The sequence below is a fragment of the Chlorocebus sabaeus genome, chromosome 10 (assembly GCF_047675955.1).
Source record: "Chlorocebus sabaeus isolate Y175 chromosome 10, mChlSab1.0.hap1, whole genome shotgun sequence".
NCBI classification, from domain to species: Eukaryota; Metazoa; Chordata; class Mammalia; order Primates; family Cercopithecidae; genus Chlorocebus; species Chlorocebus sabaeus.
The window spans coordinates 29,379,865-29,397,213 of NC_132913.1; the positions used below are offsets into that span (position 1 = coordinate 29,379,865).

At 35.1% G+C, this 17,349-nt stretch overlaps 1 protein-coding gene across 1 annotated transcript in view; it reads right to left on the reverse strand.

Annotated features, from left to right (window-relative positions):
- LRP1B (LDL receptor related protein 1B) overlaps positions 1-9,917 on the reverse strand; it is a 1,897,925-nt gene extending 1,888,008 nt beyond the window's left edge. Inside the window, exon 1 of the mRNA XM_073019651.1 lies at positions 9,041-9,917. Within this exon, the coding sequence (XP_072875752.1) occupies positions 9,041-9,230 (190 nt within the window). The 5' untranslated portion in view covers positions 9,231-9,917. The remainder of the gene's footprint in view (positions 1-9,040) is intronic.
- Positions 9,918-17,349: the final 7,432 nt, after the last annotated feature.

Consider the following 17,349-nt stretch of genomic DNA (forward strand, 5'->3'; position numbering starts at 1 on the left):
GCTCAAAAAGGCCTTCTGTGAATATAACTACGACTCCCAATTACATATTCCTCAGTTACATTACATTATTTTTCTTTCTTTTTAGTAAGGATGTTATTTATTTATTTGTTTGCTGTTTCTGTCTCCTCTTGCACTAAAGCCCTATCAGCCTAGTTACATTGTCTACCTCGTTCACTTGCTTCATTCCCACGACCTAAAACAGTGATTACCACTTATTTTCTCATCTTTGTCAAATGAGTCAATAAACACATGAATGATCACCAACCATATGGGTTGCTTCAAGGACCACGTGATTCAGCAGGAAAAAAAAAAACTGAATAAAAAACGAAAGTGCTGAAATGTAAAGAGCTTCTTGCTATTAATAACTTATATTAAAGCAAATAATATAATTCATAAAATAATAGGTATTATGTAATGCAATACATTATACAATGCGTTTTCATAGACATTACACTCTATGCACTCACAGAATGTTAGGGTCATAGTTATGTTTATCTTCTCAGAATGGATCAGAGCAGTTTTCTGTAAAACTCTGGTGGTGTTTCCACAGACACCTAGATGAAAATACACACAAGGGAAAACCCTCATGCCCTTCATTACTTTATGTTCTCCTAGCAATGAGAATAGCAAAGAAAGTTGAAATGTGTTAAGATGTTGGTTCTTTCACTGCCAGGATTAATTTCTAAATATTTGACAAGATCATTAGCAAGTGAAAATAGGAGAAAATGTGCTAGTAGGAGAAGGAACTGTAGAATTGAGTGTAATCCAACAACGGACAAAGGAAAAGGTTTAAGTTCTGAATATCTGATATATTTAGTATATCTAAATTCTACGTTTAGATATATTAAACGTTGATTATGTTGGACAGTCATCAAATATTCTTGCAAATAAGATTAGTGTGCTATTGTGTTACAGGACATCAATATAGTGCTGCTGAACTGTAGTCTTTGTGTTAGAAATAACATCAATACAAGGGCGCTCAGCAAGAGTGCCTGAATTCTGAGTTAGTAACTCCATCTACAAATCTGATGTAGTTATTATGCTTAATGAAAATCTCAAAAATATGGATGACCAGTGGGCACAATCTGTAGTGCTTTCACCTGATGAGGCAAGAATCTCACTCTGAAGCTGGTGTCATTATTACGGTACTTTCAGAGCTTAGTCATGAAAAAATGTCTTAAAAGTTAATAGAGTTGAATAAAGTGGAATATTTTAATAAAGTACACTTGCTATTTTAACATTTTTGTCCCGATAAAAATATACCATGAAAAGCTTTGGAAATGCACAAAATGTCTTAGATAATCTATAAACTGAATCATTTTTAAAGCTCTATAATATCTATTTTAGCAAAAGTTTAAGGTTCTTATTAGCTCAGCTACTTGATCTGATCAGCAGTGGACAGAGGATTCAATAAATTCTGACTATCAAAGTTCTCTTTCTCGGCATTGTTTTTCTTCATTCCTTTACACATCCTAGTTTCGAAAGAAAACAGATGATTCTAAGCACATTTCTGTTATTGGCATTACACCTAGAGCTTTTCTTTCTCACAAATATCTTAAGATATGCTAGGAACACGCAAAGCAACCACAACCAAGTTTCATTTCTCCACAAAACTCATTTTTAGTTTTCTTTTCTCATTTTAAGAAGAAAGGGCTAAGATGACAAATTGTCATTAAAGAAAAACTCAGCGGTAGAAAAATTCTTAAGGAATTATATATTCGTATTTCTAAAGTTAAGCTGTCTTGGAAGTCTTGAAGGATGTCAATGCAATGTGGAAAAGTTAGGAAGGGACGTCCTATTGATTGCAAGAATAAAACAAGAGACGATAGGTGGTACCTTGATCTTACCTAAAGAAGAAACATATTCTTTTGACTAAAATGAGGTCATGTTTCAACAATACCTGTCTTTGGTCTGAAGGCTGAGCCGGTCAGGACAATGAGGTGTATGCAACTCCGGAAGAGATATCTGACTGTTAATAAGAATGCATTGTGAGATGAAATGTAACGTCGGTATCTTAGCAAGGCAACATGATCTATCTTCTTCAAGAAGTTTTTTTTTTTTTTTTTCTCTCTCTTAACAAAGTTGGAAGAAATTGTATATGAAAAGGTACTTTCTCAACTTCCATCAATGGTATAGTTATACTATTATTCATGTTTAAATGGAAACTTTTAAATATACAAGTTTATATCTGAGAGACTTTTATATACAAGCTTATATTTGGGAAAAATAAGATGAAACAAATGAATCTATAGTACAAATGTATTAATCAAAATTATTTTTCTTTCTTTTCTAAAGGTAAAGACAGCTTTGAAAAGGGTTACATATTTACAACTATTCTGAAATATTTAAGAAGAAATCCCAAATGTTGACGATACATCATTATTAAACAAATATGAGTAGAGTTATTGAACAACAGAAAACATTTTTTTAAATTTTTGTTTTAAATTTGGGGGTACATGTGAAAGTTTGTTACATAGGTAAAGATGTGTAACAAGGGTTTGTTGATTATATTATCTTATCACCCAGGTGTTAAGCCTAGGGCCCAATAGTTATCCTTTCTGCTCCTCTTCCTCCTTCCACCCTCCCCCTCGAGTAGATCCCAATCATGTTGAAACATGATTATTTCCAAAAGGAGCATTGATCTTTTCCACTAATGATACTTACAAATTCAAACTAATAGGGAATAAGATCAACAAATGGGCATACTCATTTATTTATTCATGCCATTGCATTTGTAAAAATCGTAATTGGGTACCTAATTGCAGACTCAAACTAAGTTAATGTGACTGCATAAGAAAATTACTATAGTCATATTTAAAAGAGCATTTAATCCTGTTGTCCAATTTATGAATGATTTCCACTATATATATCCTTTATTGAGAGAAAGTCTTCGAAACCACATTTTGTAATATAAGTTTTTTTTAAAGTTTCACAAAATTGAGAAATACAAATTTAGTTAAAAAGTAAAGGAAAACAGAAAAATAATAAATTTCCACTTTCAATATAGTAAATTCTCTTAGAGTACAAATGAATTCAGAATACTTATTTATTTTCTAATAGTGTTTTAAACTTGTATAATACCCCATTATATAAATATGTAGCTACTAGCAAACATATTTAATTTGCCTAGTATGAGAGACACAACAGCAAAAGCACATATGATTTGCTCTGCAAACTGGAAATATGTTGCATAATTCTTTCAGGGAAATATGTTGTTGTTATTGTTTCTTCATAGAATCTCACTTTAGGCTTTTTCTGGAAGACCAGTCTTACTTTTTTACAGGATGTATGGCTATTATTTCATAGTTTTGATTTCCATTTAGTTACTAGTCAGTTTCATCAATTAGTTTAGTCAGGGGGCTCAGTCAAAATATGTCGGTGTGTATAGAGACAGCCTAAATCAAAAGGATGGAGAGAGAGAGAATGATGGAAAGAACGAGACTGACTCTACATTTTGATATCACTCAATTTAGAACAGAGCAATACATAATACATATTTTCTAACTTGGCCTTGTACTTATGCCAGGGGAAAAAGGGAGGCCATCTGATCATTTATGAAGAAGAAAATATAGATTTAAAATTGTGAGGGCAGCTTGTAGAAGACAAACTAGTAGAAAATAAATAGCACATACATTTTGAAGGTCTAAGCTTACTTGTTGGGTTGTATGGCAGAATCTCCTGAATGCTTCATTCTCCTTTCTCTAAAATAGAGGGTGCAGATGTACTTGGTGAGATTGACATGTTATTCAAATGAGAGAGCACTGAAGAGCCAGAACAGAGATTCAATACTATTGCAAGTATAATACTTTTCAAAATTGAGTGAGTGAGGTAAAGACACTCATTCTGTACCAGTGGAATTCACATATGCAAATTAGTCAAAAAACCAACTTTTAAAAACTCAAATTATTTTTTAGAGATATTTTCTTTTTTTTTTTGTATTATTTACCATTTAAATAAGATTTTATCCCAAAAAGCTAATAAGTTTTAAAAATCTCCTTCCAAAATAAAATAACTGGAGAATGTTTCCAAGGACTATAGACTATACGATTTGTGATTGCTATGTTGCAACTTCATTTCTATGTCTCTAGACAATGGTTTGTGATACGGGTTAAATTTGGGAATAGCTATCCATGTGAAAATGTATAGCAACTCCACAGAAGAAAATAAAAAGCATCCCTTGATATTTTTCTGTTTGATTAACTAATTTTTCCTACCTCTCCCCTCCTCTGCCGAAACCAAAAGAAAAACCTTCTTATTTGACCTTTCTATGCATCAAGATAGCTTTTGGTCATTATTTTTGGATTATATAGGAGAAGTCAAATTTCTTGAAGAAATTTAAGAAAAGATTTAAAACTATATAAAGTAGACATAAGTATTTTCTCATAGGAATTTGGCTGAGCATATATTCTGATTAATTCATAATAGAACTCAATATTTGGCTTTATTTTATTTAGCATTCCACTACTAAATGTATTGCTTCAAATTATAAGCATTGTGTATACCATAATTATAGGCATTTCAAAAGCAAATAATTTTGACACGTGTTTCTTCCACACAGTCAGATTCTGTTAAAATGAAATACTTGTTATATGGAAATGTATTATAATATTACATATTATGAGTCAAAAATAACTCAAAATTTTCTTCATTTCACTTTTTTTTCCCAGAAAATAGACATGTTTATCTGAAGTTTTGAAAAGCAAAAGTTTCGTTCATAAAAACCATCTCCAATTTTCAGGCCAGAGTGGTATTTTTAATATGTGTTTGTGCCAAGGAAAGCCATTTTAAAGAAGATATACATACAGAGAGAGAGAGAAAGAAATGGGGTTGGGGCAATTGTATAAGCGAGTTCCACTTACTACTAACTTAGTTTGACGAATGATATCATGTTAGCACAGGCATGTTTAACTTTTAGGATTAATTCTACTTTCTTTGAATTCATCTATCTAGAATGAAGACAAGTGTTTCCTTTGTACAAGAATTGTTTTGACAGACAGCCACAGAAGATAGAGAAATCTATCAGTATGTTTGATTGGTACTTTTTACTACACAGAATTCCTACAATCAGGAAAATGCTGAAGGAAAGGGAGGGAGAGTTGCACATTTCATGTTAAGATACAAAAATTAATGGCAGAAACATAAAAAACTGGATCATATTAATATATAGCAATGGGGGAAGATATAAAGTTCCCTCAATATTATAATCCTTGTAGAAGACCAAGTCCTGTTCAGTTCAGGTGACTTTGAATGGAGCTGATTTTTATGGTATCCCCTAGGCTGAGAAAAGAAATTGACAAGGTAACTGGCAAGAAACAAATGTCAGGGATCCAATAGATTTGCAAACTAAATACCTCTGCATGCCTGCACCTTGAACGACAAGTAGCATTTAGAAAGTGTCATCTAAGTCCTAAGAATACATTAACCATATCACTCATTTACCACCCTTTCTAAGAAAATTTCCTTTACTTTCACTCACATTTTTAAAAAATCACTTCCATATTTGTAATTCTAGCACAGTTAACATTTAATTTTTTTGCAATATTCTCATGTCTCTCTCCATTCTTAGAGGTCTAATTATAATCAGACTCACACTGGTGGCAATTAAATTATTTTTTACTGTAAATATTTTCATACAATACTTATAATAACATGAGATAAAAACATTTTAAGAAATTATTTTATCTAAAGATACTTTAATCTCCTCAAGAAATACTGATTCAGATTCTGATGTATGGCAGAATCCATCCATCCATCCATCCATCCATCCATCCATCCATCCATCCATCCATCTTTTTCCTAAATTTATCTTCAGCTTTCTCTTAACTCCTTTTTCCTCCCGAATTCTGTTATCTGCAGTTCACATTTTTTCTTATTGTTTTAGCGCATTTAATTTTTTCTTTACCTTTTCCATTGTCTCTTTTCTCTCTTACTCAGTTTAAATTTGAGCTTGAGAAGAGAGAGAGAAAGAGAACAAATTCAAAGATTAGCAACCTCTTCAAAACAAAACTTTAATGTTATTTGTGGCATATAAAGAGACATAAATCACAGTTCATTCTTCTTTGAGAGGAGATTAAAATTTTGATACACATTTAATTGCCATTATTAGATGGTTTTCTACATAGATACATTAAAATGACTATAACAGTATGAACTTTAATTATTTGGAAATATGTCTGCACATTGTATCATACTTGAGAATTTAACAGAGACTAGCATTAGGCCTCTCAATCCCTTTTCTTTTCAGAAAATTTGACACTTTAAGATATACTTTCTTTCAAGTTTTAATCCTTATCAGGCAATACTTTGATATGATATGACATTGTTATATGACAAATTAGTTGATTCTAAGTGAATCTGATTTATCTTCCAATTTTGGCTGTTAAGAGTTACAAAGATGTTTCCTTTTTAAGATGTGACAGAATGTAATAAAAACTTACATGTATGTTAGTTTAACGCCGTATGAAATCAATATAAACTAAGAAAATAAACAATAAGGAATTAAAAGACAAGTGCATGTATATGGTTTGAATATAAACATACGAGTTGGTTTCAAGTCTTTTTCTATTTAATACAATGTTTGAACTCATGAAGGTATAAAGGGAACAACACAGCTAGAAGATAACACAAACATTTCTGATATAGTTCATACAGTTTGAGAAGCTACCTATTACCCAATAACTACATGTAGAACCTAAAAGCGAATTCTCATTTTTTGTCAAGCAGTTAGCTCTTGCACTACAAAATGTGCCTGTGTAATTCACATGCCTGTTCTATTATTCAAGGACGATTGACATAAGCCTGGGCAGAAAGTTACATCTCATTAACCTCTTTCTTGAGTTTATATTCCCATATCTTCTGTTTCAGCATATTAGTGAGGGAAGCTTGTCATAATGCAGTAACACTTTCTTTCTTAACTTTCTTAACAAGATTTCTCTCTTTTTTAAAATTCCTTTTTCCAAATGGGGCCCATCCTTTTCACTTTTGATAACTGTGAGAATTTTAGCTCTTTTCTAACAGTTTTGAAAGTGTGTTAAATATATAATCATGGTAAAGTGCTGGTCTACAATTATTTTTACTTGTGCTATCTGATATAGTACTTCATGTCGACGTGGTGATACAACATGACACTATTTCATTTTTTTTTAGAAAAAAAAACAGCAATCATTTACCATGTGCTCTGCTTTTATCTTAGATGTTCCTCTCCCTCATGAAACTAAATTGGCACCCACATATAATCCTCTTAGTTATTTAATATTCTATCTCAGAAGAAAGTTGGGGAGTCTGTATTTTTTTATGTTATATATGAAATTCTCTTCAGATATTTACTCCAATCATGGTAGCAATAGTTCTGTTCCCAAAAACATATACAGAAGCATTGAGAACTCAGCTCTAGATGAAGTCAAATTTCTGGAGATTGGAGATTCAACCAGGAAGAGCCCAATAACAGTAGTCTGCCAGTACCATTATATTTTGCTAGCACACTAGGCTGAAAATCTCCACTCTGTTCATCTGCTCTGGTCCAACTTCAAACATTTTTCCTAAGAAAGGTTGAGAGCTGATTGTTCCAGATCAAAGACATCATCATTTCAAGGAGAGCTATGTGCTACCATTTCATCAGTATAGTTTCTAACTATTCCACACCAACTTCAAGGCAAGTTGAGCAAGTTCAGAAGCTATGGTTAGGTGGCAGTGATATGTTTAAAAGATTATCACCAGTAAATGTCAGATTTCCTAAAGGCACGCAGATTAGTCCCACCACTGGTAGAGGAAATGACACGTGTGGGTATGTTATAAAGGCTAGAATCTGGTTGCCAACAGCAGGTTGAATAGAGACACTACGGTTCATTTCCCTCTTCTTTCCTATAATGAAGCAATATTTTTTGTCAATTCATAATCTGTTTCATATAAATACAATCACTAAATCTCCCAGTGCCTATTTGTTTGGCATTGGAATCTGGGTTTCTTTTCTCTCTCTCTCTCTCTCTCTCTCTCTCTCTCCCCCCCCCCCCCTCTCTCTCTCTCTTTTAAACCAAATAGCTGAACTATACCAGTCAATATAAGCTCATTTTCTGATTTAAAAAAAGGATCTATGATACTTCTGATTTTACTTTAACCAGTTAACCATTCCAAGGCCAGGACCAGTGCCCCAAATATTCATCTAGTATTTTCCTCTCTTTTTCACTAGTGCATCTGCTGTCAAAGATTATTAAACTCGCACAGGGATTCTTGATTTTCCAGATGAAAAGTTTATAGAATCCCGGCTTATTCTAATTCCTACCTCCTCTTTCCTCTGCTCCCCATATTCATTCCCTTCTAAACTTCTCCCATTCACCAGCTACTTGGAGAAAAAGGAAAAGAAAAGCGCCAGGCTGAAGCGAGGCACTCCAGTGGTGGGTTAGCCCCTCAGGGCACCTGGGCTGTGTCACAGACCCTCAGAATCGAAAAGTCAAGTTCAAGCAGGTGCGTGCGCCCGGAAGCGCCGTAAAAGCCTCTCCACAGATGACAGGACTCTGTCCCCAGTCTGCCCCCAGGAAGGGGCTATAGAAAGGAAAGGGACTTGAATCGGCGCTTTCGCCGCTCCACAGACCCCGAACGCAGTAGATAAGGAAGTTAACCTGGGAGCTAAGTTGAGGGCGGACACGCTTAACGCGGAGAACCTGGAGCTCTCAAAAGCTCGCAGTTGAGCGCCATCGCGGAGGGAAGTCTCTCTCGGAAATGCGAATTCTCATCCAAACATCTGCAGCGCTTAGGATGCGCGGGCAGAAGCGCACAGTCAAGTCCAAACACTCCCGGAGGGGACAAAATCGGGACCGGGAAACGGCCAAAGGGAAAAGCTGTGGGGGTGCGGAGGACTCTGGCACTTGGTTCAGAAACCCCTCACCGCACCTCTCACCCCCCACAGGGCCAGCACACTGTGGCCACACGGTCCCGGGGAGCGGGGCTGCAAGGACTTAAGTTTCACACTCACTTATCTGCAAGCATCGCCCAGCAGGAAAGCCAAGGAAGCCAGGGGAGGGGAGGGGGAAGGTGTTCTCCTTACCTCGGTCGGCTCTCACGGTCAGCACCCTGGCGATCGGCAATAATCCCGAGAGAGTGAGTAAGGCGAGGAGAAACTCGGACATTGTGGTCGCCCGGTAAGGAAGTCTGCGCTGGAGACTGCTCGGCGGCACCTTCGGCCCGGAGGCGGCGGCGGCGGCGGCGGCTTGGAGCCCGGAATCGAGCGGCGTCATTTACAAATGTCACTGGAAATTCTTCAGCTCAATGAGTCCAACCAGTCCGCCTTCTCCTGCCTGGAGCAGGATGTGGAAGGTGGAGGGATGCGCGCGTGCGGGAGAGAGGAGCGAGAGCGTGTGTGAGCGCGAGCGAGCCGCCCGTGTGTCTTGACTTTTCAATGCAGGGTACGTCTGATCTTACATCACGCAAGAGGGGCAGTGAGAGATGCCAGCGGATGGGAATTCACTGATTAATCACCGAATCCACCACACACCCCGTCGTCGTCCACATAAATCACATCTATTACTTAGTAAGAGGCATTTAACACAACAGAAAATACCACCGCGAACGCAGAGCGCCACAAATCACAATTATTTTAATCCCCTTGAAGGGAAAGTAACTAGAAGCTGGTTCTGTAGGGATTTGGGTTTTTGGAGAAGGGAGAGACTTCTGCATTGGGCTGAGCCAGCCAGGCGCCTACAATGCTCCGCAGTTCACAGCCGGCTGGGAACCCTCAGCCAAGCTTCTGCAGGCAAAGCGGGCTGATCCCTTCGTTCCTCGGAAGCTTCCTTCCCGGGAAGGAAGGACAAGCCAAGGAACAGAGCTTCTCTTAGGGAAATGGTTTCCTCGGGTCTACACAGAATCCCAGTGCTTCCTGAATTGCACTTTTAACTTTTATGCTTAGCAGCACCTGGGGACAAAGAGGCAAAATTTAGTGACTCAGCAGAAACAAAAAGCAAAACAACCCCAAAAGTCATTAACCATTGCATAAAAAGGGAAGGTTAATGGAAAAGGCTATTGAGGACCCCAGGCAGGGAACAATGAAGCAAAGAATTGGTAGCGTTTTTCTCTGGGGTTCTGTCTTTAAAAAGGTACTTGGAGCCATTTTAAACAGGCTTTGAGGGTTTTGTTGTGGTTTTTATTTTGTGTTTTGTTTTCCTTTTTCATATAGTACAGTGGTGGTGTAAGAACTTTCCCGAGCCATCGGAGGCATCAACGTGAATCGTTGAAATAATAATATTAGTAAAGTTGTTTTTATGACCACTTAAGTTTTCAACATGATCATCCCAGTCCCTAAAATTTGAGTTTGCCATTCTAAAGTGGCTACAGAATTAAAATTCAGAACTCTTAATAGTTGAAGGCTTACTTTCTTCCTTGTAACATCAGGAATTCTAGTCTAAGAACAATAATCGAAAAGGTTTTGTATTTAATATTTTGAAACTGGAGATGAGTGGAGAGGAAAACTACGAAAAGGGAACAGAACCAAGGAAGAGAATGATTGAAAAGTGAAGTAAGATACTTTAAAAACTTCATTTACTTTACTGTTTGAGCTATACAGGTGAATGCCAGCATTACAGTCTACCTATTTGTGAGAGTAAAATTAACCAGAAACATCTTTAGAGGCTCCTTTGAAGCCATTAAAACTAGACGGGATCAAAGAACACAGAGGTGACTCTGCGGAACATTGTCAATAATCTGTGCATTTCACCTTTCTATTCTTACTCAGTGATTACAAATGCATCTTATGTCACTTTTTCCATGTTTTAAATTACAAAGTTTATTTTCCTTGAAAATACAACCATTTAGTGTTTAAAATATGACTCTACATTCAAAGGTGTATGCTTCTTTTCTTCTAAAGTTGTTACATGTCTAATTTCTCCTAGATATTTTAACAAAGTGTACAATATAGAATAAAAAGATAGATTTTTGACATATTTTACTTCATACCGAAAATTCACAAACTTTGAAATGAGTGGCGAATGTGTGTGTGTGTGTGTGTGTGTGCGCGCGCGCGCGCAGCGCGCGTGAGAGAGAGATTTGAATGATGTGCCAAGTAATAAACGTTTCTTTCTCAAGGGTCCACAGACCTCTGTGTTGTATGACAAACTTATTCATTGGGACGACGTAGCAGGTGTCTTTCTTACATGATCCCATTCGGTCAACTAGAAGGTCAGCTATCAGGAGATCTGTATCCACTTAACTCTTGGCAAGAAAATGAGGAGTGCTTACAAACCATACTAAGGACATCCAGATTCTTCCTCTTCTGAAAGATTACCACCAATCGCCCTCCACTTCAAAAGCTACAAGGTAAAGGAAAGCAGCCTGGAACAGTATGACCCATCAAAGACTCTTACCACACACTAAAGTGACCCAAGGCTATGATTAAAATCACTGACTCATTCACTTCTGCAGTACGTGCAGCAGCCCTAGATTCCACGGTCAGCTTGGAAAAGGGAAAAGCTAGGAAAGATCATCAGAATAGTAAATACTCAGGAGATTTTGTATTCTAAATATACTGTATTCCAAATACGTAGAGCCTCCTAATAGCCTGTTAAATGAATTAGCCAGAGTAAAAATCATATGATCTTTTTAGATCATCTGGTTGACTTCTTTACTTCGTTGGGTGGAAAAAAAATTAAAAATGCATTGTCTGCACATTGTGACCAGAATAATAAAGCAAAATAGAATTCTTAAGTAATCACCAATTAAGTCAGTAATCACGAATGACATAGGATCAAAATAGTTACTATGAAATAGTGATAGTAAATATGGAAAACTAGTTATTAAAGCATAGGCTGGATCATCAATAAAAGGTAACATGTTAAGCTTAATCTCCACTGTGAATGAATATCAATAAAGTATTATCTATAAAACAAAATTTGCAGCTTTAGGCAGGACACAGTGGCTTACGCTTATAATCCCAGCACTTTGGGAAGATGAGGTGGGCGGATGACGAGGTCAGGAGATTGAGATCATCCTGGCTAATATGGTGAAGCCCCGTCTCTACTAAAAATACAAAAAAAAAAAAAAAAAAAAAAAAAAAAAAGTTAGCCGGGCATGGTGACATGCACCTGTAGTCTCAGCTACTCAGGAGGCTGAGGCAGGAGAATTGCTTAAACCTGGGAGGCGCAGGTTGCAGTGAGTCGAGATAGCACCACTGCACTCCAGCTTAGGCAACAAAGTGAGACTCCATCTCAAAAATAAAATAAAAGAAAAAGAAAAAAATTGAAGCTTTAAGACCACGATTAATAAAGATCTAAATGGTATAAAACCTCTCTCAAAAATTTGATGGAAGTATAGGTGCTTAGGTATGCACCAGTGCTTAGGTGGACACAATACATGAATTTAAATGCTTGTTAAGAATTTTTAAGACTAAAATTTATACTAAGGATGCTGATTCATACCATGAAGCCATAATATGTCATAAACAGATTAAATATTAAGCAGTAGATATATATTTGCTCCAAAACTGAAATAAAGCCAGTGTAAAAATGAAATGGGATAAAATTGTCTGTCCCACATCAAATCTCTTGTATAAAGTAGTTCTTCTTCCAGATATTCTTTGAAAATGACCAGTTTATAAAAGAAGATCGTTGTCTGTGAGCACCAGTGAGGTTGATAAAAGTGTTGACCAAATTTGAGATTTAAAATTAAATAATTTGCTCCTAGGTTTTAAATGACCATCAAATTTTAATGGATTATAAATATGAAATGAAAAGCTTAAGTATAATTTTCTATGAAATACTTTTGTTTCCCCATAATATATGCTTCAATGAAAAAATAAATTAATAAAGTGTACTATTACGAAGACAGAAAAGCTTGTGAGAGCGTTCGAATTTTGTTACTAGGGTCCATTATAATTTCTTCATTCTAATCAGAGTTATTAACACTGACAAGTTAAATAAATTAATTCATCAAACTATAAAATATTATGAAATCTCTCATTAAGATAAATTAAACAAAGTAGAACCAATCATTCTTCCTTTTTGTTTTAAAACAACACACGAATGCTAATTATCAGTCAGTGGTAATCTTACACTTCCCAGTTAGAGCCACTGTTTCCATACATGTGATCAAATATCAGATTTCATTTCTGTTAACTTAATTATTTTTGTGTGATTGGATTTCTTACAGTAGATAGTAACAATTTATGTGCTACACATGTGAACATCGTAAGTTAGGGAGAGGACATGTGTCTAAACAAGCTGGAGCTGACAATCTGTCTCATGGAAGAGATGTGTGTGAAGGAAAGTTGGCCTGAAAGTTAGGTTGCCAAGGATTTCTGCAGCTATCATTGCAAGGCCTGCTAAATTTCTTAGCCTGCCTGTTTCTAGACAGAAAAGTTGCCAGGCAGCAGCAGACACAAGATGAAAAAGAAAGGGAAGAGATTGAGAGAGACAGGGGGCAGAGGTAGAGAGAGAGAGAGAGAAAGATTGGTAAGGAAACATTATCAGTTCTTAAACTTGAAACAGAGTTACTCTGGACAAAGCCTCTAAGAGAAAAACAAAAAACAAAAAACAACAACAAAAAAACACTTTAGACGCAAGTTCTTTCTCAAAATGCAACATTTCAATGCACATTTTTAACCGCTTTTCTTCAAAAGTGTGTTCTGTTTTTCAGCATACTGTCTCAATTAGGATATAAAGATTTGGTTGAGATAAATAAGATTTTTGGGTAACTTTAATTCTTACTATTAAACAATTATTAGGAGGTATGCACAATTGAAAAGAAAATTAAGAGTGATGCAATTATCTAATTAAATCTGGAAAGTAAAAATATTTCCAAGACAATTACATTAGTCTTCTCTTTTTATATTTTCAGCTTCTCTTTACTATCTGTAAATGTTTTAAGACATAAATATTATGGCAAAAATCACGCCTGATAGCAATTATGAATTTCAGAAGACAATATAAACTTTTAAAACTGATTTGATTATTTGGATTTTTTCGGACTCTTGTTTGATAAACTTGACAGTAAAAAAAAAAGGAGTCTACAGATTTAGACAAACCCAGCAGAAGACTTGAAAGACTAAAAATTCTATCTTTTCTTCTTTTCATTTTTTAAGGGATTTACATCCATAATAATAATATAATCTGAAGATACAAATCCTATCTTGCTCTTTGGATATGTCATCAGAAGGTACAATTGGTAATATTGCCATCCGTGTGTGGGTAATACAAAAATGTCAACAATTCACCAAATCCTTGTCATTCTACTCACATGGAATTAGCCCTTAGGTTTTAAGTCAGTTACTGATTATAAAGTATGTTGCTTCGGTACTTTTAGACCCCGACATATGTGTGTTCAATATGAGCTCCACATTGCCTTCTCCAGATCCAGAATAGACTTAGTGGATCAGGTGGAGGGTCGACTGACAGTGACCATGGTCAGGATGCACTTTGCCTGAACATGCCCTTGCGGCATTTTTCTACCTTTGAATATTAATCTCTGACCTTCTTTCCGATCATCATCTTGCTGATCTTTAATTATAATTAGAGACTTTAAGATTGTTGGAGCTGGGAGGAACATTCAAATAATCTACTCCAATTTACCATATTTTGCAAATGAAAAAATTATAAAGAAAGAAAAGGTGACTAATTAAGGTCACATATTTTATTAATATCAGAAACAGACCTTGGATAAAGTTTGACTTCTTCCTATATTATGTAGTCAGCTTTGTTGATATTCTTTTAGTGTTGTTGTTTTTGCTGCTGATTGTCTGTCTGTTTGTTTTACTTCACAGAAGTGGTAACTCAGAGAATATGAATTTATTCATTCACTAAATATCTATATATTATGTGACAGACACTGTATTTAGCACCATGCGTATAGCAATAAGGATAACAAACATAATTATGGCAGGAACATAGCATATAATCTAAATGAAATAATAGTATCGTTCCTGTGCTAAAGGACTTACTTTCCAAGATCAGCATGGAAACCATCCTCTCAGAAACCACAAGCATGATATATAAAGGCCACTAATGGGATCACCCAGTAAAATCAGTGCTACATCTTTCTTGGAAAGTGTCTTCTAGTCATAGAGAGGGCCCAATTTCTATTAGAATTCAACACTGAATAAGAAAACATGAAATGTATTTAAATTACAACATATTTTGATCTAGGACTTGGTAGCAAGTACATACATGTTAAGAACTTTCAGAAATATCAACAGTAACACATGCTTACATGTTCATTAGATTCTAAGGACTCTATTATGTTGTGGGGTCACAAAAAATCAAGACAAAAAAAGAATTTGAAAAAGTCATTCAACTCATTCATCTATTTATTTTTATTGTAGCTATTAATGAAGACCTATTTGTGACCTTTTCAAGCACCTTATCCCCTCTAAATAATAATTTCCAACTTCATATCAATTCATATTTTTTCTTATATTTACATTTTATGTAGCCTTTAGCATTTTACAATTTTCAGTCCCCCCAAAATGTTCTTTCTATATAATGCTTTCTCCAATAATAGGCACTCAAAGGCAATTTGCCTTACTGTTGATTAATGGCTTTCTCCTTTTTCCCTTGAACTTATTTAATATCTCCTATCTTGGCTGTTCCCTGGTCCTTCTGCCATGGAATACAGCTTCATATCCGAAGTAATCAGGGTATTTACAATGACAAAGATAGAGGTTGGGCATGAGCCGTGGACAGCGAGCTGAGAAGATGAAATACCAGAACCCTATTAATTACACATAATATGTACTTTAATAAAATGAATGGCTGTTAAAATGTTAAAAAGTACTTAGTAGCTACATCATCTCGGGCCAAGTTTGTTTCTTTACTTTTTTTTTTTTTTTTTTTTTGCTTCAGAAGCAGAGATTGTTTCACTTTTTTTTTTTTTCAGAAGAGTAATTTTTTTTCTATTCTTTTATCAGAAATGGCCCTCATATAATAAATTACAGAACAAAACAGTAAAGAGAAGCAAAGAAATTTTAAAAAGGAAAGAAAGATGAGAAAAACGTACCTTTCTTCAAAGAGCACCTTGCTTAATTCACACTGGGAATTGCTTTTGGGAGACTGTCAACAGCTCCATTTGGGCACAGTGCCTGTCATAGAGTAAGTACTAAGTAAGTGTGTTGTAAGTGACATTTACTTAGAGTAGGGCTTTTAGATTTTTTAAAGTTTGTTTTAAAGAAAAACTTACAAAACTAACTTCTCTAGAACATTGTTAATTATTTAAGTAAAAAAAAAAATTCTCTGAGAAAATGTGTCTTGCACTCCAAAAGTGTTTTTCTATTATGAAAATTATACTTTTGAATCACCATAAAAATTCAAAAGCAAAACGGTGCCTTTTAGCCCTAAACAGAATGCCTTAATTTTATGTCAAGTCTCTCTTTGTAGAAAAAAAATGGTGACATTTGGACTTAAATATATTTACCAAGATTTATAAAAATATGTGATTTTATGGATGAATCGTAGCAAAGTTAAATTATGGTTGAAAGATTATTAAATGCTTTTATGACTTTTTATTGCTATATTCTGTAATGTAAACAGACTTTACCAAGGCAAGGGTATCATTCATATTGTGCAAACCCTACTCTAAAACAAAAACTGCAAAATTGAGTGTCAAGATAAAGTTATTCCCAGGTATACAACAGAAGAGGTAGAAGAGGATGAATACCTTGAACACGGAATGACCAAGAATATATATGATTATTATTTAGAGTTTATATTTTTTTGCTTGTGATAAAATGCATTTACTTCTGAAAGAAATGTCAATTTTGTACTTTTAGATGTATATTAATCCTAATTTATTCTAACCTAATTTTTCCTTTTTTTTTCTTGGTGAAAGAAATGACAGGAAATAGTTTCTATGCTCTTTAGTGAGCTTTGCCTGAAAACACTCTAAAATGAATTGGAAAATTAAAAAGTATATGTATATATAAATACATAATCACAAATGGACTGATATTTGGATAACATGTAAAATTGGTCAAAGGATTGTTGATATTAGTTATATAAAACCAAGGAGTTTAATCAACTTGGACATTTTCACAAAGATACATATAGCCACTGGGAAAATAGCTCAGAAAAAGTAACATTTTCTGTTGACCACATAAAATAATATATATATAATTATGATATATATATTATGATATATATAGCTCTCTCAAAAGACATCTAGTCACCAGGCCTGAATTTGGCTGGGGAGTTGCCAAAACCAATGATGCTTCCAGCTGTAGTTTGCGAGTGAAAGCAACTTATAGCCTCAGAGATGTCATGGTGACAACTGCCTGGCTCTCTTTGTAGCTCTCAGGCCAGTTTCTTCTGCCCTCTACTTCCCCTTCCACACATTTTATTCATGATAGTCACAGTTTCCAAGCCAAAATTGAACACATGGCCT